Genomic DNA, 12,179 nt, shown 5'->3' on the forward strand with positions numbered 1-12,179 from the left:
GTACTCAATGAAAACGGAAGCCCCCCATCAAGCCAGGACGCTGTCTTCTGTGGCCCGAGATGGAACCCGGGCCCTTGCACATGCTGAGCAACTCTCTACCATTGGGCTGCATACCCAGGCCTTGAGCTCATATTTGAAAGCCATGTACACCCATCACTCCGAGCGCAGCATGAGCACAGGGCACAGCCGCTCTCCTAGTGCCCTCTGCATCCTGCTGGCCTCGGTGTTGCTCCCTGACTATTAGGCTTCAACTCCTGAAATCTTCTCTTCCCCACTCTCCCTTCTCCCTGTGTGACAGGGTCTCACCATGCATCCTAGGCTGGCCTTGAACTCTCAGCAACCTGCCTCAGCTCTGAGGCACAGGGAATGCAGGTGTGAGCCATCATGCCCTAGTCTTTGGGAATTTTCAGTTTCTCTGTCTCTGTCCCTGTTCCAGCTCCAAGGCTGCTTTTGTCTTCATGCTCTCCCAGCCATCCTGAGCAGAGGCCCTCCTCCCTGCGTTGTTTCTCACAAAGCTCCTGGCATGTGACCCCTCCTGAGCGTGCCTGGCACCTCTGTGGGCCTCTGGCTTACTCATGGCTCTGTGTGCAGAATACATGATGCTATCCCCAGGCCACCTCTCCTTTCCTCTACCCTCTGTAACATACACCACTGCCTGGTGTCACCGAACACCAGGGTATTCAAGGCCCCTACTATTCAGACTGTATTGTGCCAGGACACAGAAGCACGCATACCTGCTATACAAAAGCAAAACAAAAGCTCACCTTCCCTTCCAGAAGCTTCAAGTCTAGGTTTCTATACTGAGAACGGTCTGAGCTGTGCAGACCACAGCTGGTCCTGAGGCCTGGCAACCCCTGTCCGCCTGCACTGCCCACTGCTCTGCTCTGTCTTCCTCAGCCTGGGTCTCTCAAGATCAAGGCCATCTTATGGAACAAGAATACAACTTGTAAGCCAGGCGGTGGTGGCGCACGCCTGTAATCCCAGCACTTGGGAGGCAAAGGCAGGTGGATTTCTGAGTTCAAGGCCAGCCTGGTCTACAGAGTGAGTTCCAGGACAGCCAGGGCTACACAGAGAAACCCTGTCTCGAAAAAACCAAAAAAAAAAAAAAAAAGAATACAACTGTAGACCCAGCTATCACATCTTGGCTCCAGGCATCTCCCTCTTTCTTAACTATATATTCATTTTGAAAAATATGACATTTTCTTACATGTATTCCATGTACTGCACAAATGCATGCATGCGCGCATACATACACATACTCACACAAACACCTGAGGTCCATATGTGAGAGAAAACATGTTTGTCTGAGTCTGCCTTGATATATTTGACATGATGATCTTCAGTTCTACCCGTTTTCCTCAAAATGTTATTTCCTTCTCACTATATAGCCTTGAGAGGCCTGGAACTTGCTATGTAGACTAGGCTGGCCTTCAACTTACAGAGATCTGCCTGCTTCTGCTTCCTAAGTACTGGAACCAGAGACGCGTACTACACTGCCTGGATGTTTGATTTCCTGATGTCAACCACTCTAGGGGTGAGATTCGGCCAGTCGAAGCTTTGATTTGCATATTTCTAATGGCTGAGGTTACTGCAGTTTTTCTGAGGAATGTCTGTCCAGTTCAGTATCTCCTTACTCTGTCATCTGTTCCAGTTTCCCTCTCTTTTCTCTTTTGTGAGAAAACACTATGACCGAAAGCAACTTAGAAGAAGAAAGGGTGTATTTGGCTGACACTTCCAGATCAGTCTGTCACTGAGGGGAGTCTGGAAAGGAACTCAAGAAGGCAAGCAGAAAACACAGAGGCGGCTTACTCTGGTTAGTGCTCAGTCAGCTTTCTGACAAAGCCCAGGACTATCTGCCCAGGGAGTCAATCGTGTTGCTCCCAGTAGGCTGGAGCTGGTGTCCTGTCACATCAATCCTCAAAACGCCATCTCCCACAGACATGTCCACAGGTCGCTCTGATGTGGGCAATCCCTTGAGATTCCCTTTAGAGGACTATAGGCTATGTCAGCTTGACAGTTAAAGCCAAGTAGGACATCATCTAAAGGTGTGCTGCTGAACTGCTCGGAATGATGTGGGGCTCTCAGTATGACTTGGGAGATAGTAACAAATCACACCCTGCTGACTTCACACACCAGTTTGAAAGTGATTCAGATTAAAAACAGCTTCTCGGCACTGTTCTGGCATGAGAGCCTAGAGCAGGTCCTTACTATGCCTGACAGAACCTGACATTTTTGGACTCGGCCTGATCTCTAGAAGGAAACAAAATAGAACCATATCCTGGCGAGGGAGGGTCCAGAGAGGCAGGAGTCTTCTGTCATGGCTTGGGAAGGCAGGCCATTCAGTGTTTCTCACAAAGCTCAACATGCTTTGACAGGGAGAGCCGACATGTTACTCACTGACCAGCTGAGCTGAGAACAGGGCCTCACGTGAGAAGAGAAGCCACATGTGTTTCCAGCAGGCGTATCCACTTGACAAAAACCAGAAACCAGGCTGGGCCGTGGTGGCGCACGCCTGTGATCCCAGGCACTTGGGAGACAGAGGAAGGAGAGTCTCTGAGTTGAAGACCAGCCTGATCTTCAGAGTGAGTTCCAGGACAGCCAGGGCTGTTATGCCTGTGTCAAAAAGATTGCCAAAAAAAAAAAAAAAAAAAAAGAATAAAGAGACTCTGCCTTTATGAATAAGGTTAAACCATATGTAACGAGATCAGATGCCCTCTTCTGGTGTGTCTGAAGACAGCTACAGCGTACTTACATATAATAAATAAATAATTTTTTTTTTTTTTTTGGTTTTTTGGATTTGGTTTTTTTCGAGACAGGGTTTCTCTGCGTAGCCCTGGCTGTCCTGGAACTCACTCTGTAGACCAGGCTGGCCTTGAACTCAGAAATCCTCCTGCTTCTGCCTCCCAGAGTGCTGGGATTAAAGGTGTGTGCGCCTCCACCACCGGCATATAAATAAATCTTAGAAGACCCAGAGCATGTAAACCTTCCAAGCAGTATTCAAGTGCAGCCAAGTTTGAGTCCCAGCGAGCAATGAAAGCTTGCAGTCATTACAGAACAGTATGTGTGGCCGGTGATAAGGGACAAGGGTGAGGCGGCCAGGAGCTCTTGCACACCAATTCTCCTTGAGTACCCAGAGAGCTCTTGTCCCATGGTTCAGGAAAAGGGGTCTTGTCACTGTAGCTCCATGCCAGGCTATAGAAGACAGTGGAAAGCCTATTGAAAGCCTAGCAGCAGAGAATGGCTTTGGTCAGACAGTGACTCTTGGGAAGCCACTAGTTTTCACTGATTGAGATTTTAAAATCCTACAGTTAAGGCAGATGGACAGATGGCTTATTGGTTAACAGCACTTCCTGCTGTTCTTCTAAAAGATCCAAGTTCAGTTCCCAACACCCATGTCAGGTGGTTCACCATTATCTGTAACTCCAGCTCTAAGGGATCCGACACCCTCTTCTGGCCTCCATGGGCACCTGCACTTATGTGCCCACATGCAGACAAATGCATGAGTTTTATAATTTAAAATTATACAAATAAGTCTTTAAAAAGATGATTTGCAATGATAGAGTTAGATTTATTCCAGAGATGTGGGGATGGCTCTATACATGCAAATCAATAAGTGTAATAACTTACATAAATGGACAAAAGGACAGAATTACATGATTATCTCAAAGGGTAAAAAAGACTTTCAACAAAATTCAACTTTTTTTTTTCTGAGACAGGGTCCCATTGTGTATCCCTGAATGACCTGAAAGTTGTTATGTAGACCAGAGATGCATTTCCCCTGCCTCCTGAGTTCTGGAATTAAGGGCGTGTGCTACCACACCTGGCTTTTCTCATATTAAAAGTACTGAAGAAACGGGGACTAGAAAGACACATCTGAATACAGTCAAAGCTATCTGTGGCCACAGAGACAACACTGTACTAAATAGGAAATTTTCAACTGTTTCCACTGAGATCAGGAGCCAGGGGGGTTACCCACTTCCCCCACCTCATGCAGTACAGTGCTGGAGTCTTCACTAGAGCAGTAAGAGGAGAGAGACAGACAGGAGAAACATAAACAAGAAGGGAAGAAGTAAGTATCCTTATTTGCACATGTGATTTTAAGAGAGACTATCCCCAGAGTGCTGGCACATGTCTTTAATCTCAGCTCTTGGGAGGCAGACATAGAAGTCTCTGTGAGTTTGGAGTGAACCTGGTATACATATTGAGTTCCAGGCCAGTCAAGGCTACACAGTGCGACCTTTATCAGAAAGAGAGACAGAGAGAGAGAGAGAGAGAGAAAGAGAGAGAGAGAGAGAGAGAGAGAGAGAGAGAGAGAGAGAGAGAGAGAGAGAAAGAAAGAGAGAGAGAGAGAAAGAAAGAGAAAGAAAGAGAAATGGTGGTGGTGGTATAATATCCCTGAAGACTTTAGCAGAAACTTTTAGAACTCTGAGCATCAATACTCTGAGTAAAGAAGCAGGCTGCAAAATGAACACATAGAAATCATTGGCCAATCTAGAAACCACAGGAAAACAAGCTAAAAAAGAAACACCACCCTTCCCAATAAAGGCCACAGCCTGCTTCCAACCTTGGACTAACCTAACCAGAGGAGTGAGCGACCTCCTCAGGGAAGACCTTAGCACACTTGACAAAGAAACTGAGAAAGAGCTGGAAGACTAAATGGCTGTCCTGCCTAAAACAAATCACTGGTCCAAAGCAATCACATCAGAATTCAAACACCATTCTTCACAAAAACAGAAAAACAAACAATAACATGTTTATTGAGGAACAGAAGATCCCAGATAGCCTTGGCAATCCTGAGCAACAGTGCTGCAGGGATCACCGCAGCTGGTTTTGAGGTACAGTGTGGAGCCACAGTAACAGAAACCCATGGCACTAGCATGAAAACTGATATGGACATCAATGGAACAGACTGGAAGTCCAAATAGAAACTCATGCAGGTAAAGCCCCAGGATTTTTTGAAAAAATAAAATGCTAAAAGTACTCATTTGTGCTGGGGAAAACTGGATATTTACACATAGAAGACTGAATCTAGATTGCCTGTCTCTCACCCTGCGCAGGAAACAACTCCAGACGGATTGAAGACCTTAACATAAGACCCCCAAGCTCCAAAACTGCTAAGGAAAAAAAGGCAGGGGAACACTTCAGATCGCACTTCAGAAAAGGCTTTCTGAGCTCAGCTGCTCAGGAAGTCAGGCCACAGTTGACGAATGAAATGTGTCATGAACTTAAAAAGCATTTGTCCAGCAAAGGAAATCTGTCAATCAAGAGAAGAGGAAGCCCACAAAATGGGCAAAAACCTGTGCCAGCTACAAATCTCACAGTCACAGAACACATTAAAACAAAACAAAAAACAGCAAGCGGATAATGCAGTTACAGACAGGGGCCATGCAGCTGCACAAAGAACTCACAAAGGAAGAAATACAAATGGCTAATAAATATCTTAAAGTGTGGTCAACATCTTTAGCCATCAGCAGAACTCAGAAGTACATTGAAATTCCATTCAGTCAGAATGTCTATCATCAAGACAACAAGTGATGCTGGGCTGTGGTAGCTCATGACTTTATCCCAGCATTCAGGAGGCAGAGGCAGGCGGATCTGTGAGTTTGAGGCCAGCCTAGGACGGGCACTGACTATTGGTGGAACATTTATTGGTGCAGCACTCTGGAAATCAGCACGTAGGTTTCACTAAAAACTAAAAGGAGAACAACCATATGACCCAACTGCGCCATTCCTGGACACACAGCCGAAGGAGTCTTATCCTGCCTCAGAGACACACACTCATCTGTGCTCAGTGCTGCTCTGCTCACAAGAGGCAGGACCGATAAAGTGTCCATCACCTAGAGAACGGGCAATGAAAATGGTCAACACAGGCACAGCTCTAATGAATCTACTATCTGCAGGAAAATCGATAGCATCAGAACGTACTCGTAAACTCAGCTCAGATAGACAACACCACATGTTCTTTCTTGTGTGTGGATCTTAGCTTTGAACATTGAGTTTTCTGTGTTTATCTAAAGTGACTGTCTAGAGGCCAGGAGACTAGAAAGGGATCGTGAAGGGGGTGGCGAGTAGAAGGCATAAAAACAGAAGTTGGAACACTGGTGTGGAAAGGCCTAAGCAGGGTGGGGAGGCAGAGGAGACAGAGGAGGACTAACCAAAGATAATGGAAAAGCCACATGGAGGCTGTTCCTTCACAAGCTGGTTTAAAAAATGAGGATGATGATGGTGACGATGATGGCACCGATGATGACGCCGATGCCTCCACAGTTCTCCTCAGGCTGGAATATGTGTCAGCTGAGAAAGTGCTTGCCTAACTTCACAAAGCCCTGGGTTGGAACTCCAGCAGGATACATACTGGGTGTGGTCAACACTGAGGAGGTGAAAGCAGAAAGATCGACACTAAATCAGTACCAAGTCATTCCTGGCTACATAAGGCATTCAGGGCCAGCCAGGTGCACACGAGATCCTGTCTCAAATAAAGAAAGAGGACGAACATAGAAGCACCCAACAGTGCGAGCCATAGAAATAATTTGGGTAAAAAGTCTTAAGTTCGAGGGAAACCCTGTATCACAGCCTGGTCACTCTGTCCCTCTAAGACGTTGGTCCCTTAGAATCTGGAGTTTCTCTGCCCCAGAAACACACCAGAGTCCCTGGGAACTTTACACAGGCCTGCTGTGAGGGAGGTGCTAAGCGAGTTCCAGGCCTTCACACTGAGCTGTGGCAGCCGGGATGCACCAGGACCTGAAATACCTGCAGGAAAGGAATTGGGATGTAGAACAAGGCCAGCTGTGGAAAGCTTCACAAGGCAGGGAAGTGAGGGAGATGAAAGCCAGGCCGGAGCAAAGCTTGGGTGACTGACTGTTCCCACAACCCAGCTGGGCCCACAACCCTGACCACGGCACGTCCAGAGCTCTGTTGGCAGCCCCACTTCCACAGTTAGTAAGCCCTAACAACCTGAGGAGCAGTCGGAGGAAGTCTGAAGCAGGTGGTACGGGTTCTGCTCAGTCAGCAGATAAATGCCCGAGTCCGGGGATGTGCCAGGAACCCCAGAGGAGGTTAAAACAACACAAACACAAGATCCTGGTGGCTGTGGAGAGGGCTTAGGGTAAAGGTTCTTAATGCAGTGCCTGATGATGCAGGTTTAATCCTCTGAACCCCATGGAGAAAGGAGGGAACAGACTCCCACCCACAGGCTGGCACTTCGCCCCTTGACCTCCACATGTGTGCTGCGGCATGTGCACTTCCACACACAAGACACAGCCACAATGTAAGTACATGTTTTTAGTTGTTGTTGAGATGGGTGTTCTTACAATGTAGCCCAGGCTGGCCTGGCTAGACCTCCTTGTTTAGACCAGGATGGTTTCAAAGCCACAGAAATCTACCTGCCTTTGCTTCTTAAAGTGCTGGGCCTAGGCCGGGCGGTAGTGGTGCACACCTGTAATCCCAGCACTCTGGGAGGCAGAGGCAGGCGGATTTCTGAGTTCGAGGCCAGCCTGGTCTACAGAGTAAGTTCCAGGACAGCCAGGGCTATACAGAGAAACTCTGTCTTGAAAAAAATCAAATCCAAAAATAAAAAAAAAAAAAGTGCTGGGCCTGAAGGTATCTGCTACCACAGCTTGCAGAAATAAATGTGAGTTTGGTCACCAGCAACCCATGGGGCAGATATGGTGGAACACTCTTGTAAATCCAGAACTTGGGAGGCAGAGATAGGACCAGAAATTAAGTTATCCTTGTTAACATACAGAATTTGAGGCCAAACTAGACTATGTGAAATCTTGTCTCAAAAAAGAGAGCAGACAGTGTAGAAGTGGGTCTGCAGAGAGCTAGGGAGATAACTATGATCAAAATATAAAATACTCAAGGAAATAAGAAAAAGAAGCCAGGCAGTGTGGTGCACACCTTTAATTCACAGAGGAAGGCAGATCTCTGTGAGTTCAAGGCCAGCCTGGTCTATAGACTGAGTTCCAGGATATCCAGAACTATATAGAGAAACTCTTATCTCAAGCAGTAGTAGTAATAGTAACAGTAACAGTAATAGTATCTTAGTTATTAGGGTTTTACTGCTGTGAACAGACGCCACCACCAAGGCAACTCTTAGAAGGACAACATTTAGTTGGGGCTGGTTCACAGATTCAGAGGTTCAGTCCATTATCATCAGGGTGGGAGCATGGCAGCATCCAGGCAGGCATGGTGCAGGAGGAGCTGAGAGTTCTACATCTTCTTCCAAAGGCCGCTAGGGGAAGACTGGCTTTTAAGCAGCTAGGACTGGGGTATTAAAGCCCATGCCCACAGTGACATACCCACTCCCACGGGGCCACACCTTCTGATAGTGCCACTCCCTAGGCTGAGCATATACAAACAGTCACAAACAGTAATGGTAATACTAATGTTGTTATTATATCAAATTTTTGGTTTACAAAATCCAGTCCTCTTGCTTTAACTTAGTCTCTGCTGCTCTGGTCAAACATTGACCAAACCCAACTTTGGGAAGAAAAGGTTTATGGCCTCCATGTCCTTATCATGGTCCCTCACTGAGGAGAGTCAAGGCAGGGCCTGCAGGCGGGAGCTGAAGTAGAGACCTTGGAGAATGTTGCTTACTTAAAGGCTTGCTCAGCCACCTTTCTGGTACAACCTAGCAACTCCTGCTTAGGACTAGTATCACCCATGTGAGCTGTGTCCACACACATTAGTCAATCCCCACAGACTTTCCTTTAGGCCAAGTGATATGGGCAATTCTTCAGCTGACTTTCTATCTTCCTAGATTGTGGTAAGTTGACAGAAAAAAAAAAAAGAAACTAACCAACAAAATTGACCCCTAATTAGCTAGACACAAATATATTAAACTATAATCTTTCCTATCTTGTCTTAAGACTGCAATATAGCCGGGCGGTGGTGGCGCATGCCTGTAATCCCAGCACTCTGGGAGGCAGAGGCAGGCAGATTTCTGAGTTCGAGGCCAGCCTGGTCTATAGAGTGATTTCCAGGACAGCCAGGGCTATACAGAGAAACCCTGTCTCGAAAAAACCAAATCCCAAAAACAACAACAACAAAAAAAGATTGCAATATAAAATATAATTCAACTTTTAAAAGTATCATTTCCCTTAAAAATGCCAATTCTTAAGGGGCTATAGAGATGGTGAAGAGGTTAAAAGTACTTGCTACTCTTGCCAAGAACCCAGGTCCAATTCCCAGCACCCACATGGTGCCTCATAACCATCAGTAATTCCTGTTCCAGGGAATCCAAGACTCTCTTTGACCTCTGTGGGTACCAGGCAAGAATGCAGTAAACATACATGCATACCTACATACATACATGTAGGAAAAACTCATACATATAAAAAAATAAATCTAAAAAGTTTAATTAAAAATTAAAAGTCCAAAGTCTCATTAAAATATTCATATTCAATCTTTCAATCTCTCTCTCTCTCTCTCTCTCTCTCTCTCTCTCACACACACACACACACACACACACACACACACACACACACACACACACACACAGGGTTTTTCTGTGTAGTGTCCTGGAACTAGCTTTGTAGACCAGGCTGGCGCTGGACTCACAGAGATCTGCCTGCCTCAACCTCCAGGTCCTGAAATTAAAGATGTACACCACGGCCTGGCCTCATAGACAATCTCTTAACCATTGGCTCCTGTAAAATTCAAATTAAATCACATGCTTTCTTATTCCAAGTAGGAAGAGCCAGGGCCCAGTTATAATCAGATCAAAACAAATCCAAACTCCAATAGTGCAAACCACTCTTCTGACATCTGGGGCTCACTCATGATCATCTGGGCTCCAGAGCTCCTTGGCAGCCGTCTCTCCTGCTCTGTCACCCATGGCACACACTGCTCGTCTCAGTCCCAGCCTGGCTACACTCCAGTCGGGGCTGTCCTTGATGGTCATCCCATGGTTCTGACATCTCCAAGATGCTCAGGTCTCTACTAAAACTGAGGCTGCACATTCACTAACGGCCTCTCCTGGCCTCTTTAGGGACTCAAACTCTTGCCACACGGTACCAAACTCAAGTTTCTTTCCATGACTCCCTTAATTCTGGGCCATCACCTCAACTGAGGCTGTACCTTTACTAATGGCCTCCTGCCCTCTCTGGGGCCTGCCATATCATGCCAAAGTCTCAGCTCACTATCACCCCTTCATGCCTTAAAAACCAATAGAATGTGGGAGTTTCCTACATATGTCCATGTTCAGTGTCCATGTTGAGATGCATCTCAATGATGCTTATTAAAATCACAGCCAAGCAGCATCAATCGTCTCAGTAAAGCCACAAGCCTCTGCTGTCTGTAGTGTTCTTACACTCTCCTGTCCTAGTTAGGTATCTAGTTCTATGATAAAATGCCAACTAAAAGCCAACTGGGGAAGAAAGGGATACTTCGCCTTGTAGATCACACACCATCATTGAAGGAAATCATGGCAAGAACTTGAGACAGGAACCTGGAGGCAGGAGCTGAAGCAAAGGCCATTGAAGGGCGCAGCTCACTGGCTGTTCCCAGCAGCTCCGCCTGCCTTCTCATGCACCCAGGACTGCCTGTCCAGAGGCAGCACTACCCACAATGGGGTTAGGCCCTTCCGCATCAATTACTAATCAAGACTAATCCTTGCAGCCTTGCCTGCAGGCCTTTCTTAGAAAGACGTTTTTCCTAATTGAGGTCCCTTCCACAGAGATGACAGCTGACCTCTTTTCAACACATTACTATTCAACTACATTTCCTTTCTTGTTGGCCCAAAATGTTGTGTTAATATTAACATCACAACATAAACTATTCCAACTTTTAAAAGTCCCACAATCTTAAGAACTCAAACATTTTCAAGGTTCAGTCTCTAAAATAATCCAAAGTCTCTCAACTATGGGTTCCTTTACAATCAAAAGCATGCTAAATACTTTCTTATTCCAAGAGGGATGAACTGGCAGTCACTATCACATCAAAGCAAACCACAACAGTGTCTGTCAAATGTTGGCAGTCACCATCTTCTGGGGCTTGAGCAGTTCCACGTCTCTGCCTCCACCACCTACAGCACACACAGTCATCGTAGGGGCCCAGGCAGGCTCCACTCGGCAGCGCTGCTGCCCCTTTGGTGGTCATCCCATGGTATCTCCATCGATGGTGTCCCCTGGCCTCACCTCTTTACAGCCTCCTTGATCCTGGGGCTTCCACTGCAGCTGAGGCCGCGCCTTCACTGCTTCACTGCTGGCTTCTCGCAGCAACCAACACTTGGAATCTTCCTTCATGACCCTTTCAAATCCGAGGATGCCAAGACCACCACTGCCTGGGAGATTCATCATGGGCTTGCCTACATACCAATCTTATGGTTCCTTTCTTCCAGATGACACTAACTTGTGTATAAACTGACAAAAACCATAGCCAAAACAATTTTCAAGGGCCCACAGATAGCCCACTACGCTCTAAGCACTCCGAGGCTTTTTCACCCCAACATTCTCAGCTCTTTCCACAATCCGTCCCAAATGATCAGAGCCAGCTCTGTCATAGCAACACTCCCCAACTAATTTCTGTCCTGTTTTTTCTGTTGCTGTGATCAAGCACTGACCCCAAGCAACCTGTGTAGAAAAAAAAAAAAAAAAAAAGCTTCCTTTGGCTTATACGCCCCCATCCCAGTCTTCACTGAGAAGTCAAGGTAGGCCATGGAGGATGTTCCTTAGCACTCACTCAGTCTCCTCCTCACACAGCCAGGCATGGTGCCACCCAGAGTGAGCTGGGCACTGCCATATCAATCAGAAATCCCGATAAAAGCCCTCTGGCTTACCAGCCAATCTGATGGAGGCAATTCCTCAACTGATGTCTCGACTTCCTTCATAACTACCTTGGGTCAAGTTGACCAAAAAAGTAACCAGTGCACCCCCCAAAACTATTAGTGATGATAAATCATAAAACAATTTATTTAAAGAAAAAAATAAACACTGGCAACCCTCCCACCCAGAGGCCCCATGCTGTCATTAAAGTCTGCATTTATTTATTTGTAGGACCTGGTTCTCTTCTTCCACATGTGGGTCCCCAGGACTAAAGGGAGGCACAGACTGGGAGGCATCAGCCAGTGCTCCTGCTGTCATGACTGAAGTGCTCCAAACCTAACAAGTTAATATACTGGAAAAAGACACCAAATAGACAAGTATCCCTTTCCAGTCACTCTGGGACAACATATCCCA

At 46.5% G+C, this 12,179-nt stretch overlaps 1 protein-coding gene across 2 annotated transcripts in view; it reads right to left on the reverse strand.

The window, feature by feature from the left end:
* Positions 1 to 12,179, reverse strand: part of Fam178b (family with sequence similarity 178 member B) — a 94,929-nt gene that overhangs the window by 49,738 nt on the left and 33,012 nt on the right. Inside the window, exon 1 of one of the 2 annotated variants that reach the window (XM_052192973.1) lies at positions 1,264 to 1,284. The exons of the other annotated variant lie outside the window; for it this stretch is intronic. Coding sequence (XP_052048933.1) covers positions 1,264 to 1,282 — 19 coding nt within the window. The 5' untranslated portion in view covers positions 1,283 to 1,284. Of the gene's footprint in view, positions 1 to 1,263; positions 1,285 to 12,179 lie in introns of those variants that run through there. 2 annotated transcript variants of the gene reach the window in all.

Source organism: Apodemus sylvaticus, chromosome 9, assembly GCF_947179515.1.
Source record: "Apodemus sylvaticus chromosome 9, mApoSyl1.1, whole genome shotgun sequence".
In the NCBI taxonomy this organism is placed as follows: domain Eukaryota; kingdom Metazoa; phylum Chordata; class Mammalia; order Rodentia; family Muridae; genus Apodemus; species Apodemus sylvaticus.